Raw genomic sequence first — 20,084 nt, 5'->3', positions numbered from 1 at the left:
TTTTAAAAACTGTCTGAAAAACCTTCCGACAGTAAAGGCAAGTGGTAGTGATGGATAAGGTTTTCTTTCTCTTTTCACCTTAAAACCATGAAGTGAACTGAACTATGAACTAGTTCAGAATTTAAATGGTGAACTATGAACGTGAACTATTCATGTTTACTTGTATGAACTGAACATTGAACTTGTTCATGAGAGGTGTGAACTTGCACAACACTGTAGATAGATAGATGTACTTTGTTTATCACAATTTGGGAAATGATTGTGTTACAGCAGCATGTCCAGGTCGTTGCACATGGAGCGAAGAACAAGAGATACAATTAGTTTATTTGATGCTACAACGTGATATGATAATAACCTAAACACCTTATGTGTTTAAAACATTAGTATAGACCTGTATGGCTACAATGACTTCATTTAATCCTTACCTGTTAACAATAACCACATAGAAAGTATTAACAGCAGCAAAGGTGTCTATTGTATAAATGTGAACTTTTGGTTTTCCAATGCTTGAATTTGCCACTGCCTCATGTCCACATTTGAAACGAGTTATCACAAAAACCACGACTCAAAATCGTTTCAATAATTTGTTAATTTCCCTCGTCACAGCATTGGTTCATAAATAAGTGATTTAACTCCGACCCTGTTCATTTGCACCATAACATTAGAGAGACACCATAACATTAGAGAGACAGGGAGACATGTTGTGTTGAGTCTGTGGGGTGGTTTCTGTTTGAGTGTGTAAGCAGCTGGGGTCGTGCACATAACCAAGGAATCAAACACTTTCTTGTTTCCAAACTTTGATGTCATTACACTTCTCCCTCCAATTAGAACGGGAGCTACAACAGTACCGAACACGGCATCCCATCTGTTTGCACAGCCTGTTTGTGTTTGATCAGTGTGTGAACGTGCGAGAGCATACGAGGGAGGACGGGGGACACTTTGTGTATCTCGGAACAAGGTGTCGCACATTCCTCATTTACAAGAATCTGGAGCATCTGATTCACTGCCTTGTTCTTCAGATCTCCAGAGAGGATTCAACTTCCTTTGTGTGTGCGATGACAGCTGATTAGGTTCGTCCTTTGTCCGCCTCCTGACAGCCTGATATTTAACAAATGAGCCGGGGTTCACACTTAAAACAAATGAAAGGACAAATCACTGAAAGGACTCCAGTCTCCAAATCTCATATGGCGTCTTTTCTGTGTTGAGAAATTTTGACTGCGCTATAATTATTAATCCCCTTAACGAGCTGAATGTAAAGTGGAGCCCGGAGGAGCCCGACCGCGGCCTTATCTATGACAAACGGCTGAGCATCCTAATTGCACTGACAGATCTGACAGGATAAATTCATACCACTGACGTGACTCACATGACATGAAGGCTGGAGAGGGAGCACAGAGACAAGCTGGAGTGGCAGTTTTACTTTAAATATTTATTTCTGTACCGTAGCCTTTAGATCTAATATTATATCTCTGTTTTATAATAACAACTGAGATCCGCTGCATAAAAATTTAACACTTTGAGTCATATTCATCCCTGATCTCATGTGCAATGAGTTATTTTATGTTATTTCGACACAGCGTTAGTGTAGTGTCGTAGACTAGGGTTGGGCAGTGAAGGAAAAAGTATTCAGTGGTTTACTTGAGCAAAAGTAGTAGAAATACTCAGTTATATGAAGTCCTGCATTCAAAATTTTACATTTCACTTTCTCTAACAATGTGTTTTTCGCGATGTTCACCGATTTCTCAGGGAATAATTAAATTAAAAGACCAGCTATGTTTAAGGGACTGATATATGAAGCTGTCATGTACATGTGGTGGAGCAGAAAGAACACTGATCATAAAAGTAACACTGGGTCATAAATAATCACATACTTGAAAACTGAAAATGAAGGTTAATTAACTGAAGAGTAATATTATAAAAACACAAACACTATGCCAAAACCATTTGTTCTAGATACAGTTTACTACTACACAAACCCTAAACTAGATGAATTTTGTGTATTTGTGTTTGTTTAATGACATTAAAATCACAATACACACTGGGCAGCATATTGAGGGATTGTGCAACAGGAGTGTAATATCCTTGTTGTTGTAGATAACAAGACGTGATAATAGGATTAGGAGGATATTATACCTCTGGTCTATAAAGATCCCGAAGTCTGATCACATTTTGGGTGACAGCAGCCGGCCTGATTAAAGTGACAGGTGTGGCCGCAGACATCTTCCCAACAACCCTCATTAAAACATAACAACAAACATTATAAAAGTTCCCTGCGTGAATATGACCCCCCCCCCCCCCCCCCAGTAAATCACACACAGCTGCTTTGGGTGATTAGCTGAGGGTGTAACAACCGTTTACGACAGTTTGGGGTCGATTTCTTCACGGTAGCTGGTTTCTATACCGTCCACCGATCGGCTGCAGACAAGGTAAAACAAGGAGGGAGTCGATCTCTCATGTCTGTCAACAACAATTAACTGGTGGAAATCTTTGTGAATTCATATTGACTTGGATGAGATTTCCTGTTCGTCTACTCTCCTCCCACCTGCTCCCCCCCCCCCCCCCCCCCGGAGCCTTATCAGGATGCAACAAGCATCTTGTGCAGGATTTATGTCACCGGCCGGGAGCTCTCCTGGATCCTGACCCAGCCTGTAATCTCCTGACTCCCAGGCTGTCACCGAGACAAAGACACTAATGCCGGCAGGAAATGAAAAGCATCAACTTTTATTTTTTTGATTAATTCGTCTTCTTGGCAGGTACAACAGACAATAAAAAAAAAACTTCTTGTTTTCAAACATTTAAAAAAAAGGGGAAAGAAGAAATTCTTGGATCGGATGTTGGAGCTGGTTCCCGGGAGCTTTAACGCTTGTATATTAATGTGTGGTAACCAGCTGAGGTTTCTCCTCTGAATAATGAAAAATGAATGCCCCCTCACATTTGATGAACAATGTTGATGTTTGGTTTCCCACTTACAGACACCATGAAAATATTATAAGGCAGAAGTAAACTCCTCCTCACAGAACAACACTTAATGTCTGGTAGCTGCTGGGTAACGTGGAGATGACGGAGGGGCAAACAGGATCTTTGGGGCCGACCGAATAACTGGTCATGCATCACCATGCTGCTTTTCTAAACAGAAGCATGGCACTCGGCAGCTACACATGTACAGTAGCATACACGAGAAGTAGAATATGTGGCTGCTGCTTGATTGACAATCTTGATAAAAATTTGTATCGGCCGTGTGGGATGTTTTTCATCCGTCCCCGTGTCGTACAGCAGCTGAAAGTATAATTACGTTCCAGAAGCACGGGGCTTCCAAAATGTCAATGTTGCTGCTTGCAGCTGTTGAACTGCAGCAAAAATGAACGGCTGAAGCAGATAAGCAATATCTAGTTATTAGCAGCCTCCTGCCCCCGAACCCCTTCACGTAATGCTGATTCAATTCCAAGAAACTGTTGTATGAAGCAAAACACTCGATAACATGTTGATTGGAGGAACCGGAGATAGCGACACGGCTCGGATGAAGTGTGGAATCCTCAGTCAAATGTTCTGAGGGCTACTCATGATTACTAATGAAGATTTGCACAGCATGTGAAGTTGAATAATACATTACTTTGCCCCAAAAAAAGACAAACGAAGACTTTAGAGAAGAAAATTCACAGATGGGATGATATTTACATTTTATTTATGCTGCGATAACTAAATGGACCAGTCTTTTTACCTGGAGGATGAAGACAGGATCACCAGGCAATACTGAGTATGTTTTATATGAAAGAAAGAAACGACCGAAAAAACTGTTGGATCAATACGATATTAATAATATGACAATATATCAAGAAGAATAGTACATTTTCTTTACATCACCTCTACATACTGGCGGTATTGTGCTTTGATAAGACTTTTGCAACTAGAATACAGATACAGAAATCAAATTAAAACCCCCACAAAAGAAGAAATAAAAAAACGACGCCACCTCATCCAGGAGTCGAGAGAAGACGCTTTAACTCATCTGGCACATGTGAAAACGGAAAGACAAGAAAACGGATGACAAATTTAATTTAAATTGCAGCTCATCCAGTTGCAAAATAGAGTCTCGATGTACCTGCTTGAGTAGGGATGTTGGCACACACACACACACACAAACCCACACACACACACACACACACACACACACACACACACACACACACACACACACACACAGACTCACGCACACGGAAACACACAGGGGATGTATCATCTGTCTATCATTGAGGCAAACTTGGTAATTATATGTATGTTCAAAATTAAAAAAAAGAAACTAAAAAACATGCACTGGACGAATACAAGCATGCATTTACATGATGAGACCTGAAATCTTCACCAGTACAGGTTTTAAATGGTAGATGATGCAAACTCTACCACTACCACTGCCGCCACGACCCCCCTGAAAGTACCCCGCCCCACACACCCCTGACTACACTCACTGGGAACATAGATACATTCGCAAACAAACTACACAAAGTCCAGCTGTTGTTTCATGGAGAGCGCTGCAACGGTTACAGATGTTGCTACATGTACAGTGCGGTAAGCAGTATGGGCGTGTGTCCCACCAGCAGGCCAGTGGCGTGTGAAAACAGTTGTGTTCTGCTGTGTTTATATATAAAGGCATGGGGGCTCTTTTTTTCTGATAATGGTGAGATAACTGTACATTTTCCCTTATTCATTCGTTTATTTTTTACACTTTTTTTGTCTTTTGAAAGAGAGAAGTCCGTGTTGGCAAGGTTCCTCCATGAGCATCCCTTGCGGCAGTATTCCAGAGGAAAACACAGAGACAGAAGAGTTAACTGACAGATTTATATTTGGGATATCCTCTCCACTCGGCCTCGGGTGAAAGTTTCTCTGTTGTTTTGGATTTGTCCTCCGCTTCGAAGAAATACAAAGTGCCTCTGTTCAACTTCGTATGAGTTCCTCGCACTTCCCCCGTGTTGGATGGTTCTTGTTGTGTGGTTGGCTTTGGTTGCATAACCCGCACTTTGATGCTCCCACCTCGGGGGTCTGCTCAGCAAGTGAAGTCTTCAAAGTTACCCTGGGCCGGGTGATGAGGTAGCATGTTGCCAGGATACGTTGATGGTGTACGCAGGGTCTCGCAAGGAGCCTTACAACGAAAGAGAGAGAACACACAGCGTTAAGATGGAGGACGGAGGCGGATGAAGAAGAAGAAGAGGTGATGAGCAGAGGAGGAAGCGGTAAGATAAAGGGAAGGAGTCAGCTCGGCGGAGGTGGCATCACATCCAGAACAAATTGGAGAAAACCTCAGTCATAAAAACACATGACATGAGCAACTAGCGGGGCCAGGAGGCGAGAGCAACCTAATTCATGACAACTACAGAGAAAAATAATGAAAAAATAACTAAGTCAAGTCACGAGTGCAGCTCAGATTAGCAGCTCCTCCTTCCCTGTTTCTGTGCTCGGGCTCTGACTTCTAATTAAAGTGATCTAGCTGCATTTACACTTGGAAATAAGCGAGCTGTCAAACCTTCTAAAGCTCTAATTCCAGTCTGTCCCTGCTGCTCCTGTCCCCCAGCTTTGATTCAATTCAAGCCACTTTCCGCTCTCCTACTCTTCTCTCTCTCTCAAGTTTTCCTCCCTCACATCCTAATCTCTCCCTTTTCGTGCTTCTCCCTTCACTCCATCACCACCTCCTTCTCTCCGGCTGCAGTCTAGACCAATCACAAAGGGGAGAGTGTGCCCCTGTCAAAGCGTCAGTGAGACACAGTGAAATCACTGAGCAGCTGCCTACTCACATGGCGTTTCACATCATCCAGGCTCAGCACCGCTCCCCTGTCATTGTTGTTGTGGCCTTTGTGTTTCTTCTTCATGCAGCGGCACATCTTGTACTTGATCACCTGAAAAATAGGCAATCACAGACATCACTGACCTTCTCCGATCAAAACACAAAATCAATAATAATAATCATATTCATAATCATAATATCACAAACTTCCCAGGGAATACTTAATGGTTAAACAAATATATAGTAACATTTTGGACTTCGGTTGGTGCAGCTTGATTGAATCTAAGTGGACGATTGGGCTGTGGCGGAGGTTTGTGCTCTACTGAGTGTTATTCCAGTTTGTTTATCCGTCTGGCAGGATTATGCAAAAAAACACTATCCGGGACATTTTGTGTACGGATGGGGAATGGCCCAAGAAAGAACTCAGTAAAATTTCAGAGCAGATCTGAATAAACTTGCGGAGCCTGGCTTTTTTCCCAACTTTCTTTACTATGGTAACACTGGGCATTAGCCTGAACCAATAGTTCATGGTGTTTTCGTAGAGGATTAAAATCCCCTCTCCCTTCTGCTACTTTACATATTTCAGAGCCAGACCGAAGGATCGAGGAAGCTGAGACTCAAATGAGATACATTTGATTCGTCTATAAACATGTTTCTCCTTCTATCCTGCACATGAGCTGGTGCTGCCTTTCATCCTGTCCACCTCCAACAGACGCAAAGAGAAGTCTCTGGAAGAAGAGAAAGTAAAGCAGAACCACACAGCCCAGGGTAACCCTAACGAGAACCGACATCCTGACTAATCTAAAACGTAATACAGCAGAAATGTTAATGTATTCAGTGTTGCTGCAGCTAAGCTGCGAGGACGTCACAGAGATGAGGTGCAGGCTTGTGAAGGACGGTGTAAGTCATGCGCACATAAACACATACTGCTGGGAAAAAACTGTCAGTCCAATACTGGACAGTACAAAATGCAACCCACAGTGTCTGCTCCCATTATGCAAAGTGTGGAAGATATATGCCCAGCTCCAGCTGTCGTGTAACATCATTTACTGTACCACAGATTTTCATTTTTATCAAAGTAAAAGAATCAGATGATGGAAGAGGTTTTTCTAAAATGAGATATTCTACCTCATATAGATAATCGAAGAGTTCAAGGATGGTGAGGAGGCTGGCTCCGATGAAAAGACCCATCTGACCTCCAATGTCACCTGGAAAGATGAATCAAAAATCACAAATAGTAAATTAATAAATGACCGGTGGCGGAGTAAGCACTGAAATATTTTAGTAAAAGTACAAGGAAATAGACAAAAAGGTAATTAAGTTAAAGTAGAGGTACCACATAACTTTTCAACTTGAGTGTTTGCGTTCAAATATACTTACTAGTGCTGCTGTAGGAGGCAGGGTCTAATGTTACCAGCCCACTGATTGATCAGTAAACTAATCTTGTTATTTATAACTTATAAAAATATGAAAAAAAAAAGTATCTGAGCATATAATGCAATGCACTGTAAATATCTAGTGGAGTAGAAAGATCAGATATTTGCTGATAAACGTGGTGGAGTAAAATTGTTTCATGAGAAATGTACTTAGACTTTAAAATGAAAAGTCGCAATGACGACAAGTCTGTGTGTTACTGTCACTTTGAATAAAGCATCTGCCATTTGCATACTGAGACCTGAGACAGCCAGCTCCTTACCCAGAAGACCGGCCAATTCATAGGCTTTCTTTTGTTCAATGGTCTCGTAGTTCAGTGCTTCAAAGAAGATATCCAGCACCAGAATGTTATCGCTGCAAACAGAGCAGGAAACACACTGTCATAAGTCACATTATCAGATATCTCTTCTCATCAGAGATTTAAAGGAGGAGACGACGACTGGTGATTCTGCAGCTTCCTGCTGATAGCGGGGCACACGCATCAAGCTCAGCAAATAACCTGCTGCAATTTCCCAAAGGGAAGGTCACTGAGGAATACAAGGGAAATGAAGAGAGCTGTTTGGGTCTGTACCATGTTAAAGTTTCAAACTTGTTACTTCAGCAGAAAGAAAAAAGGACGGGATTAGTTTATAGGCCCAGGGCATGGCAGGCTGTTATTCTGACTCCTGAATATCCTCTCTGAGGGCTGAGTCTGACTCCGCACCCCCCGGAGTCCAGATCAAAACCTCAAATTGACTTTGTACTTTCCTCTTTGTGCTTTGGCGCTGGTTTACTGCTTATATTTAAGTTGATCATTATTAACAGGCAGTCACAAAATAAATGAGATGGAGATGTACTTTGACGACATCAGCCCGCAAGGTACACTATTATTTCCAGCTGTTTATTGATTATCATTTTGGTATTTCAACGATTAGTTCCTCTAGCTTTTTTAACTTTTTAACTTTTGACTTTTCAGTTTATTCACTCTTTTTAGCTAATACACAATTATTACACTTATTTATTGTGCTTCATATTTCCTTAGTTTTAGCTGTTTCAGCTGTTCATTGCTTTTTGCTGTATCTCAGCTATTTATTCACATCTTGAAAAAAAAAACATTTTAATTATTTATCGACTATATTTATCGACTATAAGCATTCATCCAGTACTTTATGCAAATTGTGGAGATATACACACTCATCCAGTCATGAATCAGTTCCAGCTGTCAATCGAGACTTTTCCAGACATTTCGATTGCATCAAATGAAGAATTGGAACCAAACTTACTGGAAAACGAGCACCTGTACATATATCAGAGTGATGAGAACTACCGAACTGACAAGAAACCCTCTTTGAAAAAAAATATCCAACGTGTACTTTGACTTTATATTTTGATCCTATCCACTAACACGAAGGAGGCTGGGTTTATGACCTTTAGTGCAGCCAGCCACCAGGGGACGTAAAGATGACTTCACTTTTTGGGAGCTGTCATGTCTTCAATCTTTTGAGACAGTCTCTGGTTTAGACTTGTCACTTAAAGCTCATTAAATTGTTCCATTTACCCAAATGTGAAACAAACAGTCTCCCCCTGGTGTACAAGTGGTCCTGGTTACAAGTGTGTGTTGTTGTCACTGACCATTCCTGAGGGGTTTTCTTATGGTTCATACAGGCACTTCCACGTGAGGAGTCATCTCACAGTTTGCTGTCAGCTGGCCGTACTGAGTGAATAACCTGTAATACATCTGATCAGAGGTACTATCCACAGCCCATAATGCCGTGTGGTTGTGTGTCCTGAGGGAAAGACGGTGCACTGCCACAGACTTCAGTTTCACACCAGTAAACACTCACTTGGAAATACAGCCAATCAGAAAAAAAATTTGACTGGATGAACTCACATCTGTGCACTGGGAAAAACCTTCAGAAGGTAGAAGGGGACGGTTTGTACATCGCTCTCAATACAGTGATTCAACTGTTATTGTGTCGTCTCTGTATTTCCCTGAACTACTTTGAGCTTTTCAGTCGATTTGGCAAAGACACATTCAGTACTTGGCTGATTAAGTTAATCTTTGACTGGAAGCTGTATTTTCTATTTCCTTATCTCAATGAGAAAAATGCAGGTTTGAGTTGAGCGGCTGATCTGGTTACAGCAGCTACCGTGCAGCCTTCGAGCCGACACACTGGAGATCATCAATCAAATAAACAAATGTAACTTGGCTTGGTGAACTTTTCCCTTCCTGTTAATGCTGGTGACTGACAAAGACGACACAACCTTGTGTATTGAGAGAATTACAATGCTGCTTTAAAGCTGTTTGTGTGATAAAGAGGTTTAATCCGATTAAAAACGATGGTAAACATCAGATTTTAGCCTTAATGCATCATGATCGGGACCCGGAGCATATCTGAGAATTACCAGCACTGTGTGGCTAAACAGGGATACAGTGAGAAACCCATTAGTGAGGAGAGGGGACTAATGGCAGGAGCATAAACCTGCATTATCAACTACGGCATTTTCATTCTTAGAAATTCTCTTGAAATCATTTCACTGCTGTTACACAATTTTCTACAATCAAGCCTGTAAACAACATGAAAAGAAATCCATTATTTCTTATCTCCACTGAGGAGGTGCTTATTTCCCTCCTGCTGTTTCCCCTCATCATAGACTGGATTTACACAAAAAGGTGGAAGGATGGAGAATGTCACAAGAAAACCTATTAAATGTTGGCACAGATTTCTTTAAAAGTGTTAGATCTGGTGATTTTCAACATTGTCACAGACTTGCCAGGGAATAATACATGGGTTAGGGTTAGGGTTAGGGCCGGTCTTTCCTACAGGCGACATTGCCTAGGGTGCAACTAGGCAGAGTTTTTTGCGCCCCCTTCTATATGTGGTATGGCCCAAAATATTGTATTTAATTACTTACAGTAATTTAAGTAGTTTCATTAGAGAAATCAGTAAATGACAGCAGCACTCAGGAGGAACGTTTGGCACGGGAGCAGTTGCACCCCGTCCTGTCTCTTTGGGGGTAACGTCCGCCCACTTGCCAGATAGAGAGTCTGGATGAGGAAGTGAATGCTCCGTGTCGTTATTGCTGCTGCATTCATGCTGTATTCTACAGATATACTTTGTTGCTGTGGTATCAATTTTGGGACCCATAACATATATCTCCAACCAATATTTTGACATTAAAAAAATTAATCTAACATTAGGGTAAAATGAGGCAAGAATCTAGGTACGTACCTCCTTGGTGTTGTCAGAACATGCTAGCACATTGAGGCTTATGGTTAGAGTGTGTGTCCAAGCAACCTCGACGAAGAAAGAAATAATTTTATAATAAGTTATCGTGGAGTGAAGCTTGCCTAGAGCGCCAAATGTGCTAGGTCTGGCCCTGTACATGAATCTCAATGAAAAAATTCAGACATATTTAGGGGACTGATATCTATGAGTGTGTGGATTGTGGTGCGGCTTGATTGGTTGCAATGGGACAGTTGGGCCTTGGCAGAGGTATACGCTCTATGGAGCCATTCTAGTTCATTATGCGATGATTTAAGGGCTGCACCATTCATAAAATGCCATTAATTCAATAAAAATTCTTCCAGATGGATGATTATCAAATACCTGAGGTTTGTTTTAGTAGGTGAGGACTTTTTTTTGTCTTTAAGTAAATGTGTGAACATGTCTGGAGAATTTACTTCAAAATCCTGCTGTTGGTTTATAAAGCACTGAATGGCTCAGGGCCAAAACTACACTTCTGATTTCCTGGTACGTTATTAAACCATCCAGGCCCCTCAGGTCGTCTGCAACATGTCTGCCTTCTGTGCCCCAGAGTCAAAACTAAACATAAAGAAGCAGCTTCAGTTTTTATGCTCCGCATATAGGGAACTGCAAGTCTGCCCCACTTTTTTGTTCTTTTAAATCAATGCCAACGACTCTGTTGTTTTCCACTAAAATCAAATAAATAATCATCTCTTACACTGCACAGTTACTCTCACTCTTTTATTTCTTATCACATTTATTCTATTCTACATGTAACTCTTTAGAATTTTTTTTTAAAAGCATCTCTTTTTGTATTTTCTTGTCTTGTTTTTACAATTTGACATGATGCCTTTTATATTTTATGTAAAGCAATTTGAATTGCCTTGTTACAATACAAATAAATGTGGCGTGTTGTATTCTTTTGAAAGAAACAATAAAGGAAGAGATAAGGAGACAAAGGAAGCTGGTAGAAAGCTGGCACAAAATATAAAGTTGGGCTGCGTAATGAGGCTGAAGGGAAATTTGTTTATACACTAGGTACAACTTTCAAAAACTGAGTCAGCCTGGATCAACAATCCGAACTTCAGGCCTCGTGTTCAGTTCATTTTGAAACGGTTTCATCAGGGCGATGATTCAACTGTATGATTGTTGTCATGACTGGAGCTGGTTGCAGGCATTTCTATTACTGTGTCCAGTGAGGGGAGGTGATATAACAGATCTCATCTCCGTACAATGCAACAAACTCAACAGCACCACCAGCCACATCCTCTAAACCTGCCATAGGCCTGAGTCATCCCCTCTATAAAACAGCTTCAATAAAAATTGAACATTAGAGGAGGGAAATTTCTGATGTGATGTTTTAGTTCCGGCCAAGAATACACAATAAATTTAGCAAATGTGAGAAAAGTCACATGGAAATAATTGAATTGCTGTAAAATACAATGAGTTTATATGGACACATTTTATAAAACAAAAACTGTGGTGAAATTCCACGAATGGTAATAATGAATTCCTGACCCAACCCCAAAAATGTAATATATATACATAACACTGATGGACGTTTATTTTTCTGCTTCATGTTCTACAAACTGCAAAGTTCTTTTGCAGCCAGCAATAGACTGGTTATACCGAACAGCACCAAGATGATAACGTGTAAAAGGGACTAAAAAGTGAAGTGTAATAAAAGAAGAACAGGACAGACAAAGGACAAATAAGACACAAATCGGTGACTTACGCTATGTACTGCTCTGTCTTGTTGAATTTCTTGGCAAGGTACTTGGCCGAGGCTTTGCTGGGTATCTTGACAAAGGACATCTCTTTACCAAAGCGCGTCAAGTTGCACGGCGTCTCGCACACACAGTAGTCATTATCCCTCTCCACAAGAAAGTCTGGAGAAACGAAGTGGACAGGGTGGGAGAGAGAAACACAGAGATTGAAAGAGGGCAGCCACAGGGACCGATAGATTTGTTGTCTCCCCAGGATGACAAACAAAATGCCAGCAGAGCGAGAGGCATCAAAGAAAACTTCTGAAAGGAGTTGAGACCCAAGAGACTCTTATAAGAAACTCAAAAAGATAGAAGACAGGCGGCGACAGAGGAGGAAGGACAGCAGCAGCAGAAGCAGCAGCAGCCAGAGGCCAGCGTCATGAAATAACAAGTCAATAAAAGGAAAAAGAAAGCAGGCAACACACATGAAAAATTAAATGCATCAGCTGATGGAGAGACAGGGGAGTGTGAGAAGCTGAGGCTCAGTGCCAGGCCAGACGGGGACTATTTGAGAAGGGCTGCCATCGGGCTGAACACGTCATATCATCTGTTATCAACCTGGATCAGAGGCTCCGAGCAATGGGGCATAGGCAACACAATGAACAAGGTATACGCACACACAGCACAGACCGACACACACACATGCAGCATGCTGGGTTATCTCCTTACCCAAGGCGGGATCTGCACACTCTTTGTACTGCTCCGGGGTGCAGTACGGGGCATCTCCTGAGGACAGGCAGAAGAGACAGAGCGTTCACAGACCGAACACAAAGAAGGAGCAATGGAAAGAAGATGCACCAACAACAGGGAGATCTGCGCTTGTAATTAATTCTGCACACAATGTCATTACTCTCCTTATCATGATTGGTTGTTACATCCTTGATCTCATCTAGTAATTGATCGAAATTTTTTTTTTTTTGTACTTTCAATGCCTCTCATTAGTGTCCATCACCCTCTCTGTCTCTCTGAGCCGTCCCTGACCCTTCTATCAGAACAACACGGGGTAAAGACATGTCCTGGATGCTGAGTAAATTATTTCTCCTCTGCATTGATTCTCTGCGTTTTGGTTCGTCCTGACACGGCGATAGGAGAGATGAACGGGAGTAGAGCACAATCTACACTTGATTTGAACTGTATTAATCAACTGCACACTCATTGTACGGTAGCAGCTAATCCCGATTATCACACTGGCAGATTGTCTGGCTCCCTTCATGCAACCCGCGGCTCAAAGTGACCCTGATTGAGGATAGAGACGTTAACACTTATTGGACAGGAGAGTGAAGGTTAACGGAGGCTAGATCCAAACGTTTCCTCTGAGCCGAAGCCCTTTTCAATTTGCCATCTCAGATACCACACAGTGATTAAATGCAGAGGGACGACGGCATCACTGCACAAACACAAAGTGAAAATAGAGGAGTTTTCCGATTCGCTGGAGTGCGAAAGTATCTGATTCTCTGACGAAAAGCTTAAGAATTGTTCAAATGACAGGACTTCCGGACACAACTGCAGACACTGTGGATCCTCTTCAACAAATGCAGAGATGTCCAGTGATGAGATGCTTCCACTGGGGCCTACCGGGCATGTGGACCATCCTGCAGTTGCAGTTCTCCACCAGGTATCGTGTCTCGCAGTCGATGCGACAGGCTGTGATGCTGTAGCTGCTGAAGAAGTCAGAGTCCATCGCCGAGGCCTTGCAGTCGCCCCACGGCGGAGGCAGGTACGTCAGCTGAGAGAGAGAGAGAGAGAGAAGCAAAACCACTTTAGTTATAAAACACACCTGATCTGTGCCCTGTTGAAGCTTTCTGTCAGTAGGAATATACGCTTGTTGCTGTGCTTATTACACATTTACTGTATTTGGCACAGAGAGTGAATCTCATTCTCCCTCCATGGTAAATACATGTGTGCAGTGGTGCTTATTGTGGGAGCTTCTCTCCTACGCTGCTCCTATTCCTAGTCTCACTCTGTGCTGTCATTGTGCAGCCCACTCTTCATGCAGGAGCTGAATCAGCTGTGTAGTAGAGCTGTGATGTTCTCAGAGTCCCATTCTAAACAGATTCATTTCAGGGCAAAGCGTTGTGCCATGTTCCTTGTGTTTTGAATACATGTTATATAAAGATGGACGACAAGACGGCTCCAAAAAGGTGAAGCCAAAACATCTCGGTTGCCCCCATGTTGCAAACTGCAAGACAGACATCCTGCCTCCTCCATCTATGGGACATGGACCAATTTAAAAGGTTTAAGTACAAATACATTATTCTCAAAGATGATTTTTCTGTCATTTCAGGCAGATCTTATTACACCACAGTAATTGTGCAGCCATCAGGCCACTATACTGTTTTAAATTTTTTAGAACTTATATTAGATATATTCATGTTCTTTCATGTTTCAGCAGGCTGCATTTTGCAATTTGAATATCATTTGACAATATAATCTATCAGTAATTCATTAAACTTTTACAGGGAAAAAAATGGAAGGGCCAAATTTGCTGCATGATATGAATTAGGAAGCTATAAAATCGCCCGTGTGTTTTCCTCTAATCAGTCCAAACAGTGCATCACTGAGTGCTCACACGGCAATAAATTAAAGGCCAGTGTTGTCATTTAAAAAACTGCCTTTTACAATTTGTTCTGAAGAGCAGGAGGCAGCCATGTGTGTCAAATACTGGATTTGGTTACTAATAACCCATGGCGATGTTCAACACGCACATACAGAATTCATACACATGCAGAGTTACGGTACAACGCACCCAAGGAAACCAGATATCTCCAACTCCCATCTAATCCGGAGACTTTAATGATTCCTCTGCTGTTTTTCACATGAAGGACGTTCGCCAAAGTCACATAAACCATAAAACCCATCACTGCTGGGTAAAATGTGCCAATCGATAATCGCTAGTTACGTATTTATTCAGCCCATCACATGGATTGGACCAACTGGTGAAACCATATGACTTGATAATGGCTCCCTCGCGCTCAGAGGTCGCTGTTTCCATTCCTCAGAATTCTCTAAAGCCCCACTCAGCCGGCCTCAACCACCAAGTGGCATCATTACTTCCACCCTGATTAAACTTCTGCAAAAGCTTAATTCTGCCTGCACAAGAAGTGAATCTGGCATGAGAGATTTAATGACATTTTAGTGTGCGGTTAGCTGTTTAACGACCATGAAGACAAAAACAAATCATGGAAAGATTCTGACCTGAGGTCCCCCCGTCATTAACGGAGCGCAAAAATGAAAGGGTAAAAGGTGGGAAGGAGAAAGTCAGCATGACTCAGTGGACAGCAGGACAGGGGGACGGAGAGGAGCTGGGTGAGGAAACATTTTGTAGTTGTTGCTTAATATGTTAATTGGGAGGAAGCACTACAGGACTGCTGAAGCACAGAATGGAATAAATGTGACCGAACTGCATTAGATTAATGAAGAGCGAGCCTGCCAGCCAATGAAATAAATAAATAAATAGGGAGGAAGAGAAGAGGAGCGAGAGAGGTGAAGAATCATATTAAAAAGAGAGTTACAGTATTACAGGAATTGTAATGAATGTTGGAGACGGAAAAAGCAAAAGGAGCCTGGGAGATAGAGAGAAATACAAAGAGGGACAGTCTCCTACAGAGGCGACATTGGCAGCATGCAAAATCCTGCTGCAGCGCATCGACACTGGAACACACTCACTAGTGGGCTGGACCTGGAAGGACTGAGATCTCGCCCAAATTCATCCCCTTTTCTCTCCTCCATTCATTTTGCATGGTTTTGTAGCAGATTAGGAGTCATAGCATAAGATTTGTCTGGCTGCCAGTTGCCACCATGCCCTGCAGGATTATTCACATTTCAGAGGAATAAACCGACACACATTTTGTGGGACGGTTCTACAAACTGACTGGGAAAGTTTCTTAGTGTTGTTAAGGCCCCAGGTGTGGGCCCAAGGTCTCCAAGGGACCCCACAAACACATTTTCTCTCGCTACGGGATTGCTGGTATAACACTGGAGGCTCAGCATTCGATTTCCAGCAATCAAAACAGGCTTTTCAACCTCCATCACATTAAAAACAATAATAGTAGCTGTCGCTCCGACTGCCAGGTTATTGATGAGCCTTGGGCAGACTTCTTTCCTTCGATGAGAAAGAAACACAGGATTGATTCAGCCTCTTCTCTGTGAAACTGGAGTCGCGTTTGTCCTTGAAATCACAGCATTGTGCTGAGAGTGCAGTGCTTACGGTGTGGGGAGGCTGGCCTCAACTCCCCGGGGTCCAACAGAGGCGGTGAGCGGGTCCAGTGACAAGTGTGTAACTGTGATCTGTGGCTCGGTCACTGACGCACATACACTGAATCACACTTGAGAAAATCCATTGTTAGGAATCACTATATTCAAGAAAAAGTATCAATACAACATTGGTAGAATGATCCTTCACAAATATGTTCAGGATTCAAAATCTCAGTTAAACTTTTATAGTAACATTTATTTAAAATATGATAAGAATAATAAGTCTCTTTGTTAAAATTGAATAGAAATGCCTCATTTTCGAGAGAAATTACATCATTGGTTTAATACTGCTGCAACAATGTGTAAATGATTTATTCCTGTAGCTGGTTGAATATTTAAGTCCAGGGCTGTGGCCGCCTCAAATCAGAAGATAAGTGTGGGGGGTCGTGACATGATTAATGGATTAGCAATGAGGAAAAAATACAATTCTGAAAAACCAGTCTGTATTCATTTTCTGCATAGAATTTGTTTGTATTTTGCTCTTTTGTGAAATATTAAACTAAACTTTAATCCACCTTGGCCACGAAAAAGTAGTTAAATCTCACAGACTTCTGAACTGTGAAAGACGGACACAATCACTGCTTTTCTGAAGGCAATCCCCAAAAATTGGAAGCAGTTGGTTCGGTCTTGCACACAACATTTGTCTTTTTATGTAAAATCTTAGACTAAAAGTTATTTGTTAATACGTGTGTCAGACAAAAATATAGAACCCTACTTTCCTCAGAAATGTGGTAGAGTGGAAGTATAAAATAACATAAAATTGAAATTATTAAAGTACATGTGTAAGTACAATTGGCTGTTTACAGATTGGAAATGTTCGTAATAGAGAAAAATACATTTCTCTATGAACTGAGCTGTGTTGTGTAAAGAGGCATCACAGTATTTCACGTTTACTCCAGGTTGCGTCCGTGTGTGAAGCAGGAAAACTAATAACAGTCAGGTCGCCGTCTGTTTAAAATTTCAAAAGACAGAGATACCGAGTGGCTCAGAAAGGTCCAGTAAAGCTCTCAGTGTGTCTGCTGGGAGTGACAGGGGGAGACGAGAGCACAGCCATCAGGAGCCTTACAGCTCAGCAGGGAGATCCTCCAGATGGTTTTGGATCAAGGGGAATGAGCAGCAGAGAGTGAGTGCTACTGGGACTCCGGCCAGGGCTTGATCTTCCCTGGAAGGGTCACCTGGCTCACACTGGATGTTGAAAGCTCCAAAATACCCTCAATGATTCCAGGATACAACATTGATTACGACGGCCACTGTTCCACTGTATGACATGTTGGCAAGGTGATTTTCCATGTAAAAATAAGCTGCTTTCAAACATGCACTGAAGTGTGAAATATTCCAGAGGGGCATGGATGTGAGAGTGCAAATGCCCGCGTCAGTTGCTCTGGATATTCTCTGGAACGAGTGAGCTGATGTGAGAATACAGCAGGAAAATTTCAAGAGAATCCCCAGCAAGCGAGTGGGTGTAAAGCTGGAACAATATAAATATCCCAACACGTAGAAGAGACCAACAAAGATGTCGACCTGGAAACACGACAAGATTTGAGACCATTTGGAGACAAGGGGTCGATGCCCGTGGCGATGTGCTGTGAACAGTCATTGTGATTTCCTCTGCTGCCCTTCTATGCTCTACTCAGGCGCCAGCCGTTGTTGGAATGTTGCGGAAAGTTTACTGTCATAGTGAACACGTCTGACCTTGAAAATCTTCTGTGAATTCTTCATATGTGAAATGCAAAGTCTGGAAGATTTTCCTCCCTAAGGATTTCATGTCTGAAAAGCTTTGACTTTGAAACTGAAACCTGTTTGCTTATTGAAAGTTTTTCTAGAGTAGACTAAAATCTAAAAAAAGACAACTAAATCCTAACTGGTTAAAGCCATGCTGACACACCTCCACTGTGAGGACTAGAAAATGTCTGAGTTTCTAAATGGCACAATCTAATGACTGTGAGAACTCTGCTCCAAGCCATAAGAAAACTTGGCTGAAGAATATGTAACATCATTTTCCTCCCATTGATGTGTCAACGACACACAACATTATTTTGGGATCATTTAACACATCAGAATTTAATGCTAAATTTGAAAACCTGCCACCCTCCATTAAGCCAGACATTTAGGACTTTGGTTTTAATGTCAGTGTTCAGTCCTGTTTTAATGGACGACTTTCATCATTCTCGGAAATCTTTTAATCATTACATTTAAATCACGCCACGCTCCAGCATACATTTGGGCATTTGCTGCCAAGGCCCCCAAACTCTGTAACAGCCTTCCAGCTGAAATCGACCATATTACATCAATGCACCAAAAAGCTTTAGAAATAAAGATATTCATTATTAAAGCAGAACAGGAATTTATTGTATTTATAATCATAATGTATCTTTGAATTGCCAAACGTGAGCTCGACTCATGCTAAGCTGCAGTTTCTTGCTGACAACCTGTGCAGAGATATAATATTGTGTTTTCTTTATTTCTTTTCTGCCGCCCCCCCCAAGACCTACCCGTTGCTCTTGACAGGATACGAAGGTCTGAAACCCGGGTGCAACTCCGAAGCCCAGCTGGTCGATGAACGGTGGCTCTTCCTGGGTGTGGATCTGAACTTTGATGCCGGCTTCGAACGACGTCTCGTCTGTTGACAAGGAAAGGTCAGGACGGTTACAACAGGGATGACCATTTGTATGCACACGTTGTCAAGATAAAAACAAAGCCGCAAAAAATCAATGACCCATGAGAACTTGTGGAAACGCATTTAGCTGTAGCCTTAAATGAGCTACAAAGAACTGCTAACAGGGGCTCTTTGCTTTTTCATTACTTAAACCAATGAACCTGCAGAGTTGACAGCCACACTGAGGGGTTTCAGGAGCTAACGTGAGCTGGTACAGAGCGTGAGCATAAAGGAGATGGACCTCCTTTAATATGTGCCCCAGAGGAGTCTTATTTACTGCAAGGGGAAACAAGAGTGAATGGATAAATTAATAAATAAATGAGGATGATGATAAAAGGGAAATCAATACAGCTGACAGCTCCCTTCGCTGCAGCACTCTGCTGTATAGATTTTAAATGACGCAGATGGGCCTCTTTGATACTGAGATCGGGGGGGGAACATCACAATGACATGGTGGCTCAAACATATTTCTATCACAGTTGCAGTTCCACGGCTCTGCTTGCTGTGCCGATGGCAGGCAGGATTCAGAGGATATAGTCCCTTTGAGCACTGCCACAGGGATGAAGTAGGATGTCAGTTTCCTGCCGCCTATCCCTCCCCAGGTTGTCACTTGGTGTCGTCTTCCAAGAGCCAGGCTTTCTGACTATTTTCAATTAAAGGGCTCAGGGATGCGGCTGGAATTTAGCAATTGCACCAGTCGCTCCTGTGAGACTGGAAACAGAGACGTTCTCTGATGCTGCCAAGACAAATGCTGAAGGCTCGGAGCAGCACAGATACACTGCATAAGTAGCAACCCCGGCTCTTGGTCATGGCCATCTGTCATCCTTATACAAGCGCTAAAATGAAATTTGGTCAGAATCTCGGACTGAAGAGGAAACTGGATCATACTTGACGCTGTTAGAGCACGTTCAGGCGCCTCCGAGTCATTTCATTGTCTGTGCTTTGCTGTGAAATAATTCCAGGTAAGCAACAAT

At 42.2% G+C, this 20,084-nt stretch overlaps 1 protein-coding gene across 3 annotated transcripts in view; it reads right to left on the bottom strand.

Moving 5' to 3' along the window:
- Positions 1 to 3,665: 3,665 nt before the first annotated feature.
- The window catches only part of asic1b (acid-sensing (proton-gated) ion channel 1b), a 179,818-nt gene continuing 163,399 nt past the window's right edge, over positions 3,666 to 20,084 (bottom strand). For all 3 annotated transcript variants that reach the window (XM_062406301.1, XM_062406283.1, XM_062406293.1), the window contains 8 exons: positions 18,947 to 19,074; positions 13,776 to 13,926; positions 12,870 to 12,926; positions 12,170 to 12,323; positions 7,470 to 7,561; positions 6,902 to 6,981; positions 5,784 to 5,885; positions 3,666 to 5,134 (listed from right to left, as the gene is read on the bottom strand). In XM_062406301.1, coding sequence (XP_062262285.1) covers positions 5,039 to 5,134; positions 5,784 to 5,885; positions 6,902 to 6,981; positions 7,470 to 7,561; positions 12,170 to 12,323; positions 12,870 to 12,926; positions 13,776 to 13,926; positions 18,947 to 19,074 — 860 coding nt within the window. In that variant the 3' untranslated portion in view covers positions 3,666 to 5,038. The remainder of the gene's footprint in view (positions 5,135 to 5,783; positions 5,886 to 6,901; positions 6,982 to 7,469; positions 7,562 to 12,169; positions 12,324 to 12,869; positions 12,927 to 13,775; positions 13,927 to 18,946; positions 19,075 to 20,084) is intronic.

The sequence above is a fragment of the Platichthys flesus genome, chromosome 2, assembly GCF_949316205.1.
Source record: "Platichthys flesus chromosome 2, fPlaFle2.1, whole genome shotgun sequence".
In the NCBI taxonomy this organism is placed as follows: domain Eukaryota; kingdom Metazoa; phylum Chordata; class Actinopteri; order Pleuronectiformes; family Pleuronectidae; genus Platichthys; species Platichthys flesus.
This window is presented reverse-complemented; position numbering and strand designations above follow the sequence as displayed.